This window comes from Lissotriton vulgaris, chromosome 12 (genome assembly GCF_964263255.1).
Source record: "Lissotriton vulgaris chromosome 12, aLisVul1.2, whole genome shotgun sequence".
Classification (NCBI taxonomy): Eukaryota; Metazoa; Chordata; class Amphibia; order Caudata; family Salamandridae; genus Lissotriton; species Lissotriton vulgaris.
The window spans coordinates 630,312,846-630,334,463 of NC_141700.1; the positions used below are offsets into that span (position 1 = coordinate 630,312,846).

A 21,618-nucleotide genomic window follows, 5' to 3' on the forward strand; every position below is an offset into this window, starting at 1 on the left:
TGCAGTCATAGAGGCCAAACATCTGCCATCCTCTTCCTTCTTACTGCAAGTTCCCTGTAATCACTATTACACAAAAATTGTCAAGGTGAAGGAACAATTTATTATGTGATGTGATGTGATGTACATTTGTATAGCGCACTACCACTCCAAGGAGCATCTTGGCGCTTTGACACGTGCCGCTGAGAGATGGTCAGCTCTACTGTTCTCAACCACAGGGAAAGCTTTATACCAGTGTTTTACATGCAGCGTCCGGCAGGCTATAGATCCATGTCTTAAGGGATTTCCTAAACTTCTGTTCGGTGGTAATCGCGCGGAGTTGATGAGGCAGTTTATTCCATGCCTTTGCACCTATTACCGCCAGGGATTTTCCTCCCTTAGTCGCCAGTCTAAATTTAGGGACAATCATCAAATTGGCTGTAGCAGATCTAAGTTCCCGTGTGGGATAGTATCGCCTGAAATTTCTGCAAAGGTACAATGGGCCTTGCTTATGGAAGGCCCTGTAGGCAATCGTCAGGACCTTAAACAAAATGCGCTTCTGAATTGGAAGCCAATGAAGGGCGTCCAGCGCATCCGAGTGTGGTAAATAAATTTACCGTATGCGGAATTTCTATGCGGTATAAGTTCAATAAAATAGCTCAATCATAAATGAGAGGCAGAGTCCGTGGAGGCTGAGTTTATAAGGGTTTTATTCCATGTAATGGAATGGTTCGAACCATGGTATCATGTTCCATCACCACGAGGGTTCAGGAAGGGATAGACAATGCTTTATTAACAGTGCACATTATATATAGTAAAAGCATACAATGGTGATGGATACAGAAGGCGTAACAGCTGAAAGAAATGAGATAAGAACACATGTGCGTAACAGAAGGCGTGCACGAGGGCGTACACGGAGGTGTGTGCTAGAAACGTCACATGAAAGTGTCACAGGTGGGTGGATTCATAGAGGAATCCTGCAGTGTCAGCAGAAATATATGGCTGGATGCGCGCGCAGGCAACATGACGTGTGATTGACGTGGAACTGGAGGGTGAAGGGGACTTGACATTTAGCACTATACGGGGAGACAGAAGTCTGGCGTGTCAGAACAACCTAAACCCAAATCATATCTGATATCTTGTGTTGAAGAACTGTTTTATCTAGAAGGAACGGTCTTTCGGGCAGAGGCTATTCTATACTGACTGCTAGTGCGTGCATATGTGTCTACGTGTCTACGTGTAATGCGAGGGGCCATGGGCCTACCATGGTAACAGGAGCAATGAATTTCATGCACGGAGACAGAAAGGCCAGGCCCTTTGCTCTGCAGCTGGGAAGATGTTTACCTAAATCACTAGACAGGAATGTATTTTCGAGGAGCGGAGCAGATAACTTGAAGGCAAAATACAGTTTTGGCAGGCAAGCAGGCCGAGCCGGGCACCGCTCGCCGCGCAGGGAGTAAGGCAAGGGTCATGGATGCAGATCCAGGCTGCAGCTTTCAGAGGCAGAAGGCAGAAAGGGCTCGATGGCAGAAATCAGGGCCTAACTCGACAGAGCCAGGAAAACGTGAAAGTGCACTATGTAAAGACGGTGGCACGGCATACTTAGGAACGGAATTATCGACCCATTCATGGTGGATCTGAAAGAGGACATGTTAACGTTGGACGCAAATATATTTGCGTCTTCATAGCTGGTCATGGAGGGAAATTACATGTACTTGAAGCACGTACATGGAGCCGTTGGGGTCTACGTTAGGGGACACAATTGACCATAAAAATTCCAATTACCTCATTCCCTCCTTGTCCCCTACGGACCCTTCATGATATATCAATCTTCATTAGTCTATCTATTTGTTCATATAACACCATTTGCTCTTCCTTTTTCAGGCGGGATTTAGAACGTGGACTTGGATGGGGAATACATGATGTGGCACACAGGCCGCAAATCGCTGGCCCACACTGTAAACATAGGCAACAACTGAATACTATGAGAAGGGCTATTCCGAGGAAGGATAGGACTTTCCATCCCCAGGCTGATAACACACTCCAGAGCCAACCGGACCAAGTCCAGGTGCCTGGATTCTGGTGTATCTGACTTGCAATCTTGTGGAGACGGGTTATGGCTTTATATACTGATGGTGCATTTTCTGGAATGAAAACACAGCAGCTCGATCCGATGACTCTACAAGCTCCGCCCCTATCGGCCAGGATGACGTCAAGAACAAGACGATTCTGAAGAACAACAAGTCTCATAGCAGACTGTTCCTCTGTTAGGTTGCCTAGGGCGGAAGTAGTTTCATTCACTACTGCTTCAAGGGTTCTGGTTAATTTACGTATCAGTTTACTATTCGAGACAGTACCTAAATAGGGAAAGAAACCTTTATTAAAGTCTGTGTATTGCTCCCATGCTGTTTCAGTATAGTCGACAATCAGGAGATCTCTCTTGGGTCTATTGTGTACTAGATGGGAGTCCTTATGATAATCAGGTGGGGCTAGGAAAACAGGTGGCAGAAGGAAGGCAATGTAGCAAGTACCATCCCAATCTAGAGGTAGGCGAACATAAGCTGTATGACCACAAATGAAATAGGAATGACGAGAAGCTTTGAATGTAGACTTGCCTTTATCACTGAATTCAATCACAGTAGTACATTCACTGTGACCTAGGTGTACTGAACCATTCTTTCTGACACATAATTCACCTTTGACTGGTAACACTGACATAGCGGGTAAGTCTGGTTTGGTATCAGACTGGACATTCAGAATCATGAGGTTAAGTGTAAAATTACCTAATCCATACACTTCGTTTTCTAGATCGGTCCCTGTCCTTTGTGGAAGACCCTCCTTGTCAGGGAAACATACTTTATGCATAACTGTGTTCAGATTCCCCCATACCCAATTGCCCTGGTAAACTATGGAATTAGAATGTAAGGAATTTATTAAACTAAACCATGCACCACAGGAACCATTGTGTGTAAACGGGTACGGAAAGAGGGGCAGAACTCCCTTGTATTTCTGGTAGGGAGGGAGTCGGCCACATATCCAACAATTTGTAGCATTGCTGGTCTGATGAGAATGATGTAACATACTGATGAAAGTATTGTTGCGCAGCGCAAGTCGGTAAGATAACTCGTGAGGGGGCAATTCACTGAAAGTATGCTCGACAGTGTCATTTGAGGAAGAATGTGCACGTACGGAGATAGGAAAGTACATGTGTAATAATATGCTTGCAGCAATAATCGTAAGACTCAGAAAAAACATAATCAATAATGTCACAATGCAGTGACTGCGGAGAGATTTACAATATTCATGTTTCTTGATCTGTTTCTGTCTATCTCTCTCTCTATTGGGGTCTAACTTATACATGTCAGGAACCTGTCTAACCGCTTCACCTAGGGGAGGACTTAAACAATTAAACTGTCTGACTTGCTAGACCTCAATTTCAGTTTGTACTCCTGCTGAGGAGTTTCCTCTACCAGTGGGAGTTTAGTATCAGTCTCTGAAACGGGGCAGGGCTGGGAGTCTATTTTTGGCGGCAGTCCATGGTATTTCTTAATATGACTCGAGTGGAGCCAGCCTTTGCGGCCCTCCACCTTCACTGCGGTCCTTGTTGTGAGAAGAACAAGCTTTGGCTCCTGCCAGCGGGGCTCCAGCGGATTCCTCCGATCTAAATTCCGGACAAGCACCAGATCTCCAGGGACGATCTCGTGTGGCTTCACCTCGGTGTTGTCGGGAAAGGCTGCTGCTACCTGTGAACGACATGATTGTAGTGCAGACATCAAGGAGGCAAGGTAATCTGTCAGCATATTACAGTCAACATCTGTGATCTTACGAGGCAGAGGCGTCCCCCACATATTCGGCGGCCTACCAAAGACCACCTCGTACGGGGATAGCCCTGTTCTCGAATGGGCTACCATTCTCATAAAGAAAAGAGCAACTGGTAAAGCTACTATCCAATCTACGCCTTTCTCTTTACATATTTTGGCGAGACGTGTTTTCAGGGTCTGATTGTGTCTCTCTACGAGACCTGCTGCCTCGGGATGTCGGACACAGTGGAACTTCCACTGATATCCTAGCAGGAGTGATACCTGCTTCATAAGCTCGGACGAGAATGGCTGACCATTTTCTGAGTACACGATACGGGGCAAACCATACCTGGGGAAAAATTCACGTACCAGCTGCTTGGCAGTGGTCGGAGCAGTGTAATCTGGGACGGGATATGCTTCTGTCCATCGGGAGAGTGCACATACAACTACAAGGACATACTTGAATCCTCGACAACGTTCCATCTGGATATAATCCATCTGGAGGACTTCAAAAGGGTGATCGGGAGGATGAAATCCACCTTGCTCTACGGGAATGCCTTTTCCTGGGTTGAACTGACAACAGATCATGCAAGTACGCACTTTCTGTTTTGCTGCTGCTCGTAAATGCTTATTGAACCAAAGGTTTTGAATACTGTCTAACATGGCTTTTTCTCCTAAATGTGCAGGACTATGTGCTGTGTTAATGATAACTTGAACCATAGAGTCGGGGAGAAACCATGTGGCTTTTCCCTTCGTCACCCATCCTTGTTCTGTCTGGATCCCTCCTAGTTCAATCCATTTCTTTATTTCATCTGGTGTAGCATGTGTCTGTATGTCAATTACTTCTAGGGCGGGATCCCTCACTGTCATGCAATGTGTCGGTGTCGGGACTATTGTCTTTGTCATATCAATGGTGTGAGTATGAGTCTGAGCTGTATGCTTGGCTGTTCGGTCTGCCAGGTCATTACCCTGGGAAATAGTATCTGTAACTTTCGTATGTGCTTTGCACTTCATGATGGATATCGCTGTAGGCAAATGTATTGCGTCTAACAGAGCTTGGATGAGGGGACCGTGCTGGATCTTGGCTCCGTGAGAGGTCAAGAAACCTCTCTCTCGCCAGAGTACACCGAAGTCGTGTACGACTCCGAATGCATAACGTGAATCAGTGTAGATGTTAACTCTCTTGTTCTTTGCTTGTATACAGGCTTGAGTCAGAGCGATGAGCTCTGCTGCTTGGGCTGACAGGGTGTCAATACGATGTGTTTCTATGACTTCAGTTTCCGTTGTGACTGCATATGCGGCCACTAACTCTCCTGTACTTGTTCTCAAACATGAACCATCCACATAAAGTGTCAGGTCTGGATCTGGTAATACGGTGTCTGTTAAGTCTTGTCTGGGTTTCGTCGTAATGGTAATGACTTCAACACAATCATGTGCCAAAGGGTCTGTCTCACTTAATGGTAAAAGTGTAGCAGGATTCAATGTATTGCAGCGTCTGATTTCTATGTGTGGCTGAAACAATGTTAATTCATAACCTGTCAGTCGTGCTATAGTCAAATGTTGAGTCTGTGTTCTGTTCAAAAGGACTTCCACGGAATGTGGAACTTGTACTGTCAATTGGTGTCCTAGCACTATGGAATCGCTTTGTCTAATTGCTAGGGCTGTTGCTGCTACTGATTTCAAGCACGCAGGCAAAGCCTGGGCTACTGGATCTAATGTACTAGAAAAATAAGCACAAGGTTTGTGTGAACCTGCTTGATCCTGTGTAAGTACTGACAACGCAGTACCTTCGCGTTCAGTGACAAAAAGTGTAAAAGGCTTACTGTAACATGGTGTTGCTAAAACTGGTGCTTGACATAAGGCTTTCTTTAATTCGTCAAAAGCTTGTGTATGTTCCTGAGTCCAAGGGAGGACAGTCGAAGACGCTGCCTCCTGTGTTGTTAACTGTATGAGTGGCTTAGCTAGGAATGCATATTGTGGAATCCATTGTCTGCAATAGGAAGTGAGTCCAATAAAGGCTCGTACTTCTTTCTGTGTCTTGGGTTGCGGAAGATGTGCAATTAACTGTATTCGTTCAGGTGTCAGCTGCCTACCCCACTTGGTCAGCAAGTGCCCAAGGTACACCACTTGCTGAGCACAAAATTGTAGCTTCGAAGGAGACACCTTGTGTCCCTTATCCGCCAGGAAATGTAAAACTGTCAGTGACGCTTGTTCACATTCCGGTTCACTACGGGCGGTGATCAATAGATCATCGACATACTGGAGTAGGGCAGTGTTGTCAGGCATGTGGATACTGTCCAGTTGTCATTTTAATGCTTGGCTATAGATACTGGGGCTTTCTGTGAATCCTTGAGGTGCACGTGCAAATTTGAAACTTCAGCCATTTAAACAGAATCCGAAAAGATATTGGCTTTCTGGGTCAATAGGGACACTAAAGAAGGCGTTCTTGAGATCGATTACAGTGAAGAACGTCGCTTCGGAATCAATAGCTGTCAATAGGGACGAAATGTCTGGAACCACGGGATATTGTGGTACAATGCATTTATTCAATTCTCGTAAATCGATAACTAATCGATAAACTGGAGGTGCATTTGGATCAGTACGTTTAAGAATTGGAATGATAGGGGAGTTACATAGATTTGAGTCGGTTTCTACAACCACTCCTTGTGCAATGAGCTCGTCAATGATTTTCAGTAAAGCCACTACAGCATCTGGAGGTAACTTGTATTGTCGAATGCGTGGTAGTACTACTCCTGGCTTCAGTGTGACACGATATGGAGTGATGTGCATCCAACCTACATCAGTGAGGCCTTTCGCCCATAAATGTGCAGGAACATTCTGTAACCTGGGATCAATATTTCTCAACACATAGTGACCCTTAAAGTCACGCAAAAACAATCTTACTCCTTCCGGAGAACAACAAATTACAGCTCCTAGAGCTTTCAGGGTCTTTATACCAAGTAAGTTTTCTGGACATGATTTCGTGAGTAATAAATCTGTAGTGCGGGACAATGGACCAACTGCAAGTGGGACTGGTTTCGATACTTCATTAACAATAGGCTTTCCTGAAAATCCAAGGGAAACATTCTGTGAGCCTGAGAGGGGTGCCCCTGGAACCTCGGCGTGACTGATTGCTGTCCTGCTTGCCCCTGTGTCAATCAAAAACTTTCTATCTTTCCCTAATACCTGACTATGTACATAAGGACCCTCTTGATCTACAGGAACCTCAATAAGAGGCAAGCCAACCTCCCTCTCTAGGCTGTTTCATGTGTATCGCTGATAATCAGGATAGTCAGACTGTGCATATTGGTACATCTGTTGTGTTGTATGTTGTGTTGCAGCAATGGGTTGTGGCTGTGGTACCGCTACAGTCTGTTGTGAAGTCTGCATAGGCTGAACATTCTGTGGAACGTGTTGTGGGGTCTGGTCCTGTCTCGGAGGACGCGGTCTCGCTTTAGTTTTACCTGTGGCTATGTTGTGTTTCAAAACTGTACAATCGTTTACATAGTGACCTGGCTGTTTACAATAGTTGCATGTCCCTTTAACAGGAGCTGCTGAATTTGAATTATTGGCTTGTGAAGCTTGTGTAGTACCCCTTTTATGACCGTCCGTTGGGACTGACTGAGCAACTAGCATTTTCATTTTCGTGTCTTTCATACGTCTCTGTTCATGGTCATGTTCTTCCCTGATCCTATTCTGGTGATACTGTAACATTTGTAACATTTGTGAAGGCGAATTAGCTTGCCATGTGCTCTCGACTTTCAGTACACGGTTCTTAACCTGGGGCAATGAATTCGACTAATTTGGACACAAAAAGGTGTGGGTATGACTCGCTACTTGCTTTCAGGCCACTATTAATAATGAAACATTTCTCAAATCGGGAATAAAAATCACTAGTGTCTTCATCGGGTTTCTGTTTGCAGGCTGAGATTGCATCCCAGTCCTCCTTTTTAGTTGCTAACAAACGTGGCAAAACCTGTACTAACAATCCTGGTAATGCTTTAGTTTTATCCCCAAGACCCAACCCTGGGGTTCGACCTGTCTCTTCAGTTTCTAATGCAGCCCAATCGATCTTTTGGTCTCCCTCCTCCCATTCTTTTTCTTTGAGTTTTTCGTAAATACCGGCAGGCAATAAAACTTTCAATATTTTCATAATGTCGGGATAGGTGTAATCTCCCATGAGTAACATGTCTTTTATTTCACGGTGGAAACCTGCAGGGTCTTTATCATGACTCGGCACTATTTTCTTCATTTCCAATAATTCCATTTTAGTTATAGGCGTGTATACATACACACGTGTAAGGGTATCATCAGCATTCCTGACTGGATGTACTTCTCGTAAAGGATTCTGTCTGTCTATGTAAAACATTTTCCTTACTGGGGGTGGAGCTGAAACAAACTGTGGATTCAGGAAAGCACTATATCTATGTCGATGTTCTAAAATTACTTTAATTAAATCGGTACTGAGGCCTCTCCATTTATTCATTAGTAACTCTACTAGTACATCAGGTAGGGGACCTGGATCAGAATGTTGGCTCTTATACAACGTAAGGAGGTGTTGTATCATGTACATACCAGCTAGTCGCTGTTCTTTGGGGGAAAGATTCAAAAAGGTTTGCGCTACTGAGTCATCATTATATCTATCGGAATTGTCAGCCCATTGTACTGCTGACCTGGCTAATTCTTGTTCATCCATGGAATTGAGTACATGGTACCCCATTCGTTCTTGAAGTATTTTATCGGTAGCCTGAAATAGATGTTCAGGAGTCCTCGGGTTTGACATAGCAGAGTGAAAAAGTCTCTTGCTTTCTGGGCGTAACGTTTTATTAAAAGGTCCACCCTTACCTACATATGCCACCATTTCTTTATGTTCTGGCTCATCCTCCTCTGAGGATTTATTCTTGTCTGTTTCTGCTTCCCTTGCATCCTTCTCTCTTTCATGCATTACTACTATTTCTTTACGGACCTTTCTGTACATGGCCTCTATACATTTCTGTTTATCATGTTTTCCGTCTGCTATATTCTGACTCCATGTAGTTAGTACCTCCATCTCTTCTTTATTTACACCAGGCCGATCTCGTTCTCTTATAAAACAGTTTACGAGGAATCTTAATATCATACTTTGAGTGTCTACTTTCTGATATGCCATGGCCTCGTGAATACATTCAGGACCCTCCCCAGTCTGAACAAAGCGATATATCCTGTCTAGATAATCTAGCATTCCTGGCAATAAAACTAAAAAATTTGCAGCACGTCTTAAACGTATTGAGGCTAACATCATGGGCCCTTGCTTGCCTGGAACGGGATCATATCTACAGGCTGTAAGATATTCTTTAAGCTTTTCTAAAGGGGCCCCTTTCGGGGTATGTTGTGCAGCTAAGTCTCTTATTGTCAATCGCTGTGTAGGTGGCGGGGTACGGTAACCTCCTGTAGCACCTCCTGTGGCGGAGGCTTGGGCATAACCTGGCTGTGTGGTCGGTATCTGCTGAAAAGGGGTTGGGGCCTGAGCAGCGCCAGCCCCAAGAGGATTAAGCGGGTTAATACCAGGATGAACAATAGGGGAAGTATTAGCAGGTGCGGGAAATGATGCGGGAGGGGTCTGCTGTTGCGAACCTGGGGGCAGACGATCAGCGGGTAGTACAGGTGCAGGTGGGACGGGTACATTGGTATATGCGGGAGCTACGTCGTCTAAGGAGGAAGAAAGGAAAATGTCTGCTGCGGTCTTATGACGTAATTTGGTCGGAACCAATGGAGGGGGCAGATTTTTCGGTGTTTCCGGGGTCGCCTTGGGCAGGCCCTCGGCCAGGACTGGATACAATCCTGTCATAATGGCATTACTCCGTCTATCGTGTTGTTCCATTCTAACTCGTTCTCCTTCTTCTAGTAGTTCTTTTTCTTTGGCTTTCTCAGAATCCTCTCTACTTTTCTCTGCTTTTCTGAGCGCTTTCTCTGTCCGTCTGTGTGCTTCTTTACACCATAATTCGATGGCATCTTTCTGTGACTGTCTGCCTTTCTTTTTCCACAACGCTTCTTCTACTCTCATGATGCACTCGGCATCCCATGTCCCTGTAGCGGGCCATCTCTGATTCTCTGCTAAATCCTTAGTGTAATCCACCCACAAGTCGAGATATAATACGGCGTCTAAGCCGTGCTTGTGGTACATAAAATAACCGGGAGTGTCCCTGGGTGGGATGGGAACAGCTTCCTCGAGTATCCCTTTTCTAGTTCCAATCTGTCTCAGTTTAGAGAATAGAGGCATCCTGTAACTCGATACCTGATACTTGATACTTACTCGGACTTGGACACAACTAATACAATAAACACAGGAATGACGATCAAACAATCACTCATACCACGACATTAAAATACATTAAAACATTTCGGAACGGACAATAACTTGATAACTGGATACTGGATATACAGCTAAACAGTACAGATACACTGCTAAAACAGTGCAGACCGGGTCTGCGTACCCAAACCCGTCTTGACCGGACACAAATTAATGCACCCGTCTAGATGCGTCCCCAGCAACGGTACTCACCGGTAAGCACGGAACGGAAGGCCTCAGAAACTCGACTGGACTGGACCGGACTGGACTCGACTCGACACGTGACGTAGGTACTTCGGAACTGGTGGGCCTCTAGACACCTCGGACCTTGCTCTCTCGGCTGGGCTCTGGTCGGGATCCTCCGCACTCCTCACCGCCTCGTCTGGATGTCGATCGCAGTCTCCGTCACCTCCGTAGGCCTGAGGGAGATACAGGAAATCCTGCGGGTACGCGTAGTTGTCCGTCACGGCTGTGGCAGGGGGCAAGGCCTGCGACGCATCGCCGGCGTGTAAGGTGGGGGAGGGGTCCCTATTCGGGCGCCAAATTATGTGGTAAATAAATTTACCGTATACGGAATTTCTATGCGGTATAAGTTCAATAAAATAGCTCAATCATAAATGAGAGGCAGAGTCTGTGGAGGCTGAGTTTATAAGGGTTTTATTCCATGTAATGGAATGGTTCGAACCATGGTATCATGTTCCATCACCACGAGGGTTCAGGAAGGGATAGACAATGCTTTATTAACAGTGCACATTATATATAGTAAAAGCATACAATGGTGATGGATACAGAAGGCGTAACAGCTGAAAGAAACGAGATAAGAACACATGTGCGTAACAGAAGGCGTGCACGAGGGCGTACACGGAGGTGTGTGCTAGAAACGTCACATGAAAGTGTCACAGGTGGGTGGATTCATAGAGGAATCCTGCAGTGTCAGCAGAAATATATGGCTGGATGCGCGCGCAGGCAACATGACGTGTGATTGACGTGGAACTGGAGGGTGAAGGGGACTTGACATTTAGCACTATACGGGGAGACAGAAGTCTGGCGTGTCAGAACAACCTAAACCCAAATCATATCTGATATCTTGTGTTGAAGAACTGTTTTATCTAGAAGGAAAGGTCTTTCGGGCAGAGGCTATTCTATACTGACTGCTAGTGCGTGCATATGTGTCTACGTGTCTACGTGTAATGCGAGGGGCCATGGGCCTACCATGGTAACAGGAGCAATGAATTTCATGCACGGAGACAGAAAGGCCGGGCCCTTTGCTCTGCAGCTGGGAAGATGTTTACCTAAATCACTAGACAGGAATGTATTTTCGAGGAGCGGAGCAGATAACTTGAAGGCAAAATACAGTTTTGGCAGGCAAGCAGGCCGAGCTGGGCACCGCTCGCCGCGCAGGGAGTAAGGCAAGGGTCATGGATGCAGATCCAGGCTGCAACTTTCAGAGGCAGAAGGCAGAAAGGGCTCGATGGCAGAAATCAGGGCCTAACTCGACAGAGCCAGGAAAACGTGAAAGTGCACTATGTAAAGACGGTGGCACGGCATACTTAGGAACGGAATTATCGACCCATTCATGGTGGATCTGAAAGAGGACATGTTAACGTTGGACGCAAATGTATTTGCGTCTTCATAGCTGGTCATGGAGGGAAATTACATGTACTTGAAGCACGTACATGGAGCCGTTGGGGTCTACGTTAGGGGACACAATTGACCATAAAAATTCCAATTACCTCACGAGGCTGAAGATTTCCTTGGCCATCTGAGTACAAGTCTAGCAGCCGCATGCTGGACCATCTGCAGTCTGTGCAGGGCAGATTTGTTTGCCCCTGCATACAGGCTATTGCAGTAAACCAATCTAGAAATGATTAGCGCAACTGCGACCGTACGTCTGGCTGGTAGGGGGAGGAGATCAAAAAATTTCCTAAGGCCCTTTATTATGTTAAAGCATGAGCCAGCTACTTCCTTTGCTTGCTGTTTGAACGAGAGAGTCTCATCAAATTTAATCCCTAAGTTACGTGCTGCCCTGATAGTATTCGGTGCGGCTTCTGCATCCTCCGGCCAACACGTCTTGGGAGAAAAAGAGTTGTTGAAGCCAAACGGCAAAATTTTCGTTTTAGCGGAATTACATTTGAGATGATTGTTTGTCATCCAAGCAAAAGTCGCAGTCAGACACTCGTTCAGGGTCTGTTCCGCATTGGTCGTGTCCTCATCCAGGACTAGGACTAGTAGCGTGTCATCCGCATAAGCTATTGTACAGATATTGAAGGAGGAGATTAGATCAATCAGGGGGACCATGTATAAGTTAAAAAGGGTAGGGCTCAGACTCGAGCCCTGTGGTACCCCTGACCACAATGCCTTCTCTTCGGAGCAGAACTGTCCCAGCGTGATAACCTGCCGTCTATGCGTCAGAAAGTTTTTGAGCCATTTTAACACGGTGCCTACTATGCCCGCACTAGTCAGGCGGTGTAACAGGATAGTATGGGACACCGTGTCAAACGCTGCAGATAGATCTAGTAGGATCAGGACTGCCCTCTTGCCCTGATCCAGTGCAGCTCATATGGTCTCTGTTGTGAACAGCAAGGCAGACTCTATAGAGTGGTGAGCTCTGAAGCTAGCTTGATTGGTATGAATGATATTTTTCTCCTCTAAAAAAGCTGTGAGCTGCTTATTAACACAGGCTTCTGCCATTTTACATAAGGCGGGGAGAAGTGAAATGGGTCGCAGACTGGATAGGACCGTAGGGTCCCTCAAAGCCTTTTTCTGTAAACTGCAGCAACTTTCCAATGGGTTGGGATCTCGCCTGTTTGGAAGGATGAATTAATGATAGAATTTATTACAGGATTGACCTCCTCTATTGTAGCTTTTAGCAGCGCTGAGGGACAGGGGTCAAACGGTGATCCAGACTTAATTGAGGATATAGCCTGGAAGGAATCCTCCAGGCTGATCGGGGCAAAGGTCTTCCAGCATGCTGAGTGAGAGTCAATTGTGTATATATTGTTCATTGCCTCTAAATCACCCAGTTCAACCTGAGGGAAGTCTTTCATAAGATTGTGTATTTTTTGTTCAAAGAAATCCGCTATCTCATTACAGAGAGTCTGGACGGCGGAATTTCCTGAGATAGTATTTTGGGATTCCTAAAATTATTAACGATTTGAAAGATATCCTTCTGCTTATTATTGGAGGCTTCTATCATGTTCGTGTAATAGATCACTTTAGCACGTTTAATTAGCGCGTGATAGAGCCTTCAAGCTGTCTTGTAGGCCTCCTGGTCATTACTATTGTAATGACGACGCCATCTGCGTTCTAGGAATCTCACTTCTCTTAGGGATTCTTTTAATGCACTCGTAAACCAGGGCGAAGACTTTTTCCCTTGTATAGATCTGGTCATTGTCCCTCTGGATTTCATCCTCTCCCCAATATTCCTCATCCATCCCTCATATCTCTGGTTATCAGTAATCGCATTCCCTAGCAGTAGCGGTTTGCTCTCCTTCACCCAGCTGTTGAGATCTGGGTATTCTATAATTTTCTCCCAGCGTGGGGTAGACCTGCCTTTATCTTGTGTTCCCATCTTCATAGCCTTATTACCATGTACCCTAAGGCTGAAAGAAATAAATTTGTGATCAGACCAAGTCTGAGTCAAAGGGGACTCTACCTTCATTGTGTCCAGGTTAGAACTGACGCAGTCCAATATGTGCCCTGCTTTATGGGTGGGTTCCAGAGTTTGTATTGTTAGTCCCAGAACGTGTAGAATCTCTCTAAAACACGATACGTTGGGATTGTTACTGCTGTCCAGATGAAGAGTTAAATCTCCCAATAAAGTAAAATTGGCAAATTTGAGAGTCAAATTAGTCAGGACTTCTCCTACACTTTCTAAGAACTGTGTCGGTTGTCCTGGAGGACGATATATCAATGCCCTCGCAAAGGTAAAGGAATCATGCACCTGAATGCTGAATCTGAGGCTTTCTGCTCCTTTGATGTCCGATAAATTTGTTGTAGTACATTTTAGAGAATCTCGGTGATGATTGCCAGCCCCCCCCCCCCTCGCTGTGAAGGTCTATCTAGCCTCTGAATTAGGAAACCTGGAGGCAGCGCATGCATTATATCAGGGTTGGACCAGTCTCTAAGCCATGTTTCCGTGACTAATAAGCAGTCTAGATCTTTTTCTAGAATTAGATCATATATATGTAGTGCATTCTTGCACATGGAGCGTGCATTTATGAGGCCCCCGGTTAAATTCCTACGTACCCTTTTCTCTGTTGGTCTATGATATGGCTCTAGTACCTGCTTACATCCACGACAGCCTGTAGGGCCTACCCAAGTATCAACATTAATGGCCTGGTGACAATACTTAGGTTGTTTGTTCCGTGATAATATCAAATCACTTGACAGCTGATTGGTAGTGTTTACCTGGGCAGTATGTCTGGCCTCTGGCCCGTCCTTAGCGCGGACGAGCGCAGACGGGCTGGACTTTGGCTCGACTTCGGCGCGGGCGCTGCGCGCATCCGCTGCACGTATTCGGCGACATCGAGTTATGTAGAGGACGGGCTCTTAGTCAGCTCCGACTCCACACACTCGCCCAATCACTGCACAACACCGGGAGGGAACCCAGAAGAAGGTACCGCCCTGCACCCTCCACAACAAACAAGCCTAGCGCTTGCGGTGGAACGGGGCTGCAGAGGCAAAAGTGAGCAGTAAATTCAGTTTTTAAAAGGAAGTGCCTCAGTGAATTTTTAAAATCAAAACACAAAACACAAATTGCTTAAAACATTCCAGGTCGCGCTGCAGTAGTTCAGGGTGCGCGCGTCTATGATTTTCAATTGCAGAGTTATGCAATGTCTGGAAAGGGAGAAAGACTCAAAGTGCCTAAACAGGTACTTTTATGATGGAATACATTACTCGAGATACTGGGTTGAGGCCTGGAGGGGTGTTCCCACCATGTCACAGCAAGCTTTTAGCTGCACTTAGGCATAGCAGCATTCCATAATTTCGCTATTATATTTATTGTTAGGTCTTAGTTGCATTAGAAGTGTATGGTTTACAGGCAGAGTTGCATATTAATCTCTTCTAAGAATAAGAAAGGCATCTGTTCTACCACACTTTTATTGTGTTTCATAATTCCTGATGCTCCCGGAAGACCCAGAGCTTGATAGCTAAGAAGTACTGCCAACTAGAATTTTCTTGAGCTGCAGCATGGTCAGGAGGTGGGCCAGTCTTGAATGAAGTGTCCTGTTATGAGTGCATCGATGAGGGTTGGTCCTATGCGTCTGGATGGACTTGTGGGTGAAGCAGAGAGTCAGGTCAAGGGTAAGAAGACAATATGGGGTGTCCTGTTACACAGCAGCTAATGAATTATATTTCTAATGGATACTTCTAACTGCAGATTCCTCACCTTAGAATATCCCCAAGGAGCCAGACTAGATCTGGACATTTTTTGTACTAGTGCCCCAGTGAGCTGCTAGGTGGTGTCCTATGGCTCCGTGCTGAACCCATATTTCCCCTGAAGGGACAGAGAAGGGCCCCATGTGAGCGCCACTCTGGATAGCTATCAGTTGCTTTCTTTCCATGTCTTATGACGTGAATCCGGAGAACTGCTCTGATGTTGTCAGTTTTCAGACAACTCCAGAACTTTTCCTCAGTGTGATAGGGAATGATGTTCCCACTGAAATCAACTAGGTTCAAACTGTGCCAAGACTGAAGGAAGCAGATATCGGGCATGGACCTGTATGCAGTGTGACATTGGTGCCTAGGATCAGCATATGATTCGAAGTCATGTGATAAATGCACCCTCGAGCACCAAGAGACAAATTGAAACCTGGAGGTGAATTTGTATGTTACAGAACACAAGAAGAAGGTGCTGCCTTCATGTAGATTCCACTCCAAGTCATAGGCCTAGCCACGGGTTGTTCCAATGACCGCTCCACTTTCTGCTCAAAGTCCTTTCTTAAGTCCAAGTTAAAATGAAGCATAAAAAATCAGACCCGGACTCGACCCCATTTGGCCACTCTGACTTCAGATAAAAGGCATGAGGACATTAAGATGTGAGTCGAACTGCATTGAGGTCACCAGCCCTAAAGCTGATTCCTCAGTTGGTCCTTAGGCAATTTTCTCAGGTCATCGTCAACCTGCAGCAGATCAAGGCCTTGAAAGGGGACATGCTACAGATTTTAATTGCGCCTCTACTGCCATCTGGCGGACCTTATGGCCCTGTGGAACTGCAAGGGCCTACAGTCGGTTTACCACTGGCGGGTATGTGCCTGGCACTGTCTGTCTCCTCAGAACCCAATAAATGGCCGGTATCGGATCTAGTACACCCTTTCACCATATCTTTGAGCCGCACGCTGGTCTCCACCGCCCAACACCGGTGCCAGTGCCACCGGCGTTGATTAATGATCCAGTGCAAATGTCAGATCCCAAACTGATGTCAACACGTGCTCGACTGATGTGCCATGAGATTACAAAAGCGTCACCAGTTGTCAAGCGGCCTGACTCTAACCCTGTGCCTCTACTGCGTTGCAGCTATCAGCAGTGGCTCCATTCTCTTTTTGGTTCTGATTCTGACCCTCTGCAGTGTGCACCCCGGGATACTTATGATGATGGTGATGGGAAGGAGAATGGATTTCTCCCACCTTATTATACTGATGATGCCTTATACCTTGATTTGCAAAATGCCAAGAGGCTTGATAATCTCCATGAGAAACAGTTTGACTCACATGGGCAACCAATTGAAGAAAGTGCTAATTTAGAGTGGGGTTCGAAAGACAGCGAAAGTGCTGGAATTACAGCTGCCTGCCACTGGCAATATCCGAGCTGTTTCTCCCATTCAATGATGTCCTCAAAGATACTTCAATACTACCTGCTCGAAATCCTGTTCTTGTTCTCCTGTGAACAGGCAGAGGACCAGATGAAATAGACTGGTGCTGGGTGATTTGGATTTTATCAAGAAGCAACCCACTGCAGATAGCCATATTGTTCAGATCTCAACCAGTAGGGTGAAACCTAACTCATTTTGGACAAATCCTCCAGATTGACATCTTTTGCAAGCATATGTTTCTCCCTGTTAAGTTGGTACCACTATCCGTAAATGACATATATCGGTTTGTCCGATACAAACATGCAGTTTGGGATATGGTCAGCGAGATCTTGCTGGTAGTCCGGGGGGATCTTAAGGCCCTTCTAACTCACATGATACATGCCCTGCAGAATGCGACCAAGTAATGCATTGGTAGGGTAGTGGGTACCCGGGTTGTCCTTCATAGGCATACCTCAATGAGGTCCACTGTCTCTCCAGTGATGTACAGGCTTTGCTAATGGACATCCACTTTGATGGATCTCACCTCTTCAGAGGGGAACTCTACTTCAGAACACTATAAGGATAGCAGACCCACAGCCCATTCCTTGGGACTGCTGTCCGCTGCCAAACAATTTCCGCACCAGTTCCAGAAATGTAGGGGCTACACCAGAAGATTGGCATATCGGTAGAGACAGCCTTACCAACAAGTGGTGCAGCAAAAAGCCCAGTTCTTTCTGGACTGGTGATCGTGATCCAGCAGGCAACTTGAGGGCCAGAAGGGACTCTAGTCTTTCCACTCCTCTTCCTCTGCTACAACGGCCAATAAACCACTGTTGTTTGCCCTCAGCAGCTCATACTAAACAAGTACAGAGAAAGATTCAGCACTTTTGCCCTACCTGTTCTCTCCTAACTCCCCAATATTCCTCCCACACCGGAACAAATTTCAGTAGAACATCTGTCAAACCTACTACAGGAGGTACGCCTGTTGCATGCCAAAGGTACTGGCTAGTAACTCAGAGAAAGATGGTGATTGTTACTCTATTTCCTCATCCTAAAAAAGGACAGTTGCATCAGTCCTATTTTGGTGAATAGAGTATTCACCAGAAAAAAAGGTAAGTAGCTTTTTCTGTATCAACCGTTTTTAATTTGTAAATTTAATCCTATGTACACATGGTACCTAGAATTTGGGGGGAACCCTGAAATCTTTTGCATTTATCCATATGTGAAATGGATTTGTGTGTGGCTGGGATCTCTGACACCCTGGAGTGTTTTATTGAACACATTGTGCTTCAAAATTGGGGTACGTGATATCCCATTCCTGCTCCCATTACATTACAGCCCTCATTTAGAATCTGGTGTTAGTACCAAATGTGTGCACACTGTATTTGTTCTCATCTTAGCACTAACCCTTATATAGAATACAAATCACCAGAGCTCCCAATTCTCCAATCTCACCAGCATGTAAAAGCTGGTAAAAATTGAAAGCACAAAGTAGGAAAAAGGTGGCGCACTGTAAGTGCACCCCCCAATAGCAGCCCTCAGGAGGGGGTCATGGGGGTTCTATGGACCCCCACCCCCAGACATCCCCCTGCAGGTGGGTACAGTCACTCATTGCACCTGCCTGCAAGGGCATCTCTCTCCCCTTTTCAAAGTGCAGTCAGGTGCCTCCTGCACAGTGAAAGACAGAGCGGCTTTGAATCACCCGCTCTGTATTTTACTTTAATGCGCTGCCCCCAGGGTAGCACAAGTTTGCCACTGCCCTGAGGGCAGTGAATTCAACCTAATAGGACACACTCTCCCTGTTTGTGCCTGGTACACCTGTTTGAAGGGAAAGTGCATCCTATACGTAATAGGGTCCCTGGTGTCACTTCCAAAGAGCACATGACCGCATTCACAACTCACCATTACTGTGCGCAGTTTATAGTTGCGTGCCCGGATATCTTGCATCAACATTTCAAAGGGTGTTAGCTGATACTCAGTGGGTAGGGGGTTGAACTGCATTTCCTGGACCTTCTTTAGTTTCACACCCTGACGCAGGTCCCGCATCAGCTGCACCCACAGCCGCGCCTGTGAAGACACAAAAAAAGAAGCCAACATATCATCTTGCTGTGAGCACACATTTCACACATAGATCAGTCTTGAAGACAGACTCGTGGCAGGTCAAGAAAGAAAAGCAACTGCAAGCTGGACAGTTTTAGAAATTAAGACATGTTGACCACAAATGAGCACAACATTAGGTGGTAAAAACACCCAGGAAGCAATTACTGTTAAGCGATCCAGTGTATGTAAAGGGCGAATTAAATTAGTTGATAGGGCCTTTTGACATTTACCAAGTGGCTGTGGCTTGGAAAGGCTTAGGGAGAAGGGGCATAGTCAACTGATTATAGTACTCCCAGATGATAGCTTCAAGAGGCCTCAATATGCTGATGATACACAACTCTACCTGGAAGCCCCCTCAGCTTCAGACATTCAGTACCTTAATCACTGCCTGCACATTATCCAGTGCCTACCTGAAGCTCAACCCAGACAAAAAAGAGTTCCTGTTATTTGCCAAGAATACGAAACAAGAAACAGTGCAAACCTGTGTCAATGACATTAACCATGAGAGCTTTTAACTCCAATTTTCACTGAATTCCAAGTCATTAGGTTTCCCTCTAGACACTAACTTCCCCCTCAAGAAACATATTGATGAAAAAATGAAGATTGACGGATACTAAGCTCTCTCTTCTAAAGAGAGTGAAGCCCTCCTACTCTCGCATCTAGATGTTGCTAACACCTTGCTCTATGGCCTCTCAAACTCTAGACTGGCACTCCTTAATGACATCCTACACGCCGCAGCATGTCTCATCCAGAAACGGAACAAATATGATCACATCAGCCCCATCTAGATGGAACTCCGCTGGCTCCCCTGGTCAGCCCCCTGCACTTTAAAACTAGCTGTGTCATTTACAGAGCTATCACATCCATAATTCACACTTAGCTTGCAGCCAAGCTCACCTTTTTTGGTGGTTTGTGGCAAACCATCAGCTAGGACACAGTCAGACTGCTGACCAAGAGGTGTAAAACACAAAAACCAAGGCAGCAGGCAGTTTTCATCTATGCACCAGGATCTGGAACAGCATCCATGCATCCATCAGAATTGAGCCAAAGCTACTCTAATTTAGGGAAGAGTTGGAAGATGCACCTCTGTAAAGAATACTACACAATGCATTAACAGTCCACAAACCAACTACCTCTCCTATCACTTCAATGTATGCTCGTCTTTGACCCTTTACATCACTCTGCTTCCTTTTGGCTATGTTAATGCAATATAAATATCACAACTATACCTCTGCTGGCTTCTTGGAAGGAGCTGCCTTTTTCAGTAAACAGTGAGGCTGTGTTCTTCTGCTATCCTGGCTAGATCAAACTTAAGTGAACCCTTTGATTAAGCAGCTTTCCCAAAACCCAAAGATCACGAAACCCATCACAAAGAAAACAATCTTCAGTCCAATAAATCTGGTCAGGTGCTGCCTAATCTCCACTGGCCCATTAATCAGCAAACTCATCAAGAGCTGCCTTCAATCAGATCTCCAGTTTCATGGAAGAAAACAACCAGCCTTTGGATCACTAAATGTATTTAATGCTGGGAGAAGAGTAGAATCCACGTTGCTGCCCACCTGGACTCTTTGTCTCAAGACAACAGTCAACAGAAAATGAGTTGTTGCACTAATACTGAAATTTGAGTCAATCTTTGATGCAGGTTTCTATTTCACACTACTATAGATGCTAAACAGCCTTGTCTTCCACCTCTCTGAAAAACTGAGCATTCTCACCTCCGCCATATTCATAAACTCTTTTCCACATCATCACCAGCTACCTAGATGGTTCCACACAAGGCTCCACACCAGCTCACCACCAACCACAACGATCAAAGTACAAATCCTGTCAGCGAGACTGGTCTTCAACTTTTCCTCTTTTGCCACCAGTAAATCAACTTCTCAGAAGTACCTTTTTCACCATGCACCACAATTTTCATTGAGATTTCAAAAAATGGTCCAAGACACAAACTCTGTGGTGCTGTCATGCCTAGATGAAGCAAACAATCTATACATGGCAGTCTTTCTCTACCCACTACAAAGGGCTTGTTTTAGAGTTTGGCAGCCGGGTTACTTCTAAACAAATACCCATCTACTTTATTGCAAGTTCCATAGGATATAAATCATATGTAATAAGGCAGATTGGATATCTGCCACATTTGTGACCGAGTAACCTGTCCTTCAATCTCTAAATGAGGCCCAAAAACTAAAGAGACTTGTAAATGCATTCGTCCGACAGTTGTTGCACCTGTCTACGCATTCACATCACTCTAGCCTTATGGGCTTTCTACTGGTTGCACATGGCTAGATGCAGCTCATTCAATGCTCCCTGCATCGCCCACAAGGCCATTCATAGTGTCAGAGCAAACTTCATCCGGTTGAAAGTTTGTTGATATGCTCATAACAAGACTGGTCCACCTCCTAAGTGTCCCGTCCTTCAAGAAAATGCAAGTTTGGTGTACTTTTAATTCAGCAGTTAAGCTGTGGATCATCCAGGACCATCAGGAATTCTGGAACACAGTAATGGTGCGGTAGTACCGATGATGGTCTTATTCTTAGAGGAGGATAACACGCAACTCTGTCAACCACAGTGTTTCAATGCACCCAAGGCATAGATACAAGTATGAGACCAAACTTCATGAA

At 45.5% G+C, this 21,618-nt stretch overlaps 1 protein-coding gene across 1 annotated transcript in view; it reads right to left on the reverse strand.

Moving 5' to 3' along the window:
- Nucleotides 1-21,618, reverse strand: part of SPIRE2 (spire type actin nucleation factor 2) — a 248,938-nt gene that overhangs the window by 67,768 nt on the left and 159,552 nt on the right. Inside the window, exon 5 of the mRNA XM_086945787.1 lies at nucleotides 18,800-18,964. Within this exon, the coding sequence (XP_086801913.1) occupies nucleotides 18,800-18,964 (165 nt within the window). The remainder of the gene's footprint in view (nucleotides 1-18,799; nucleotides 18,965-21,618) is intronic.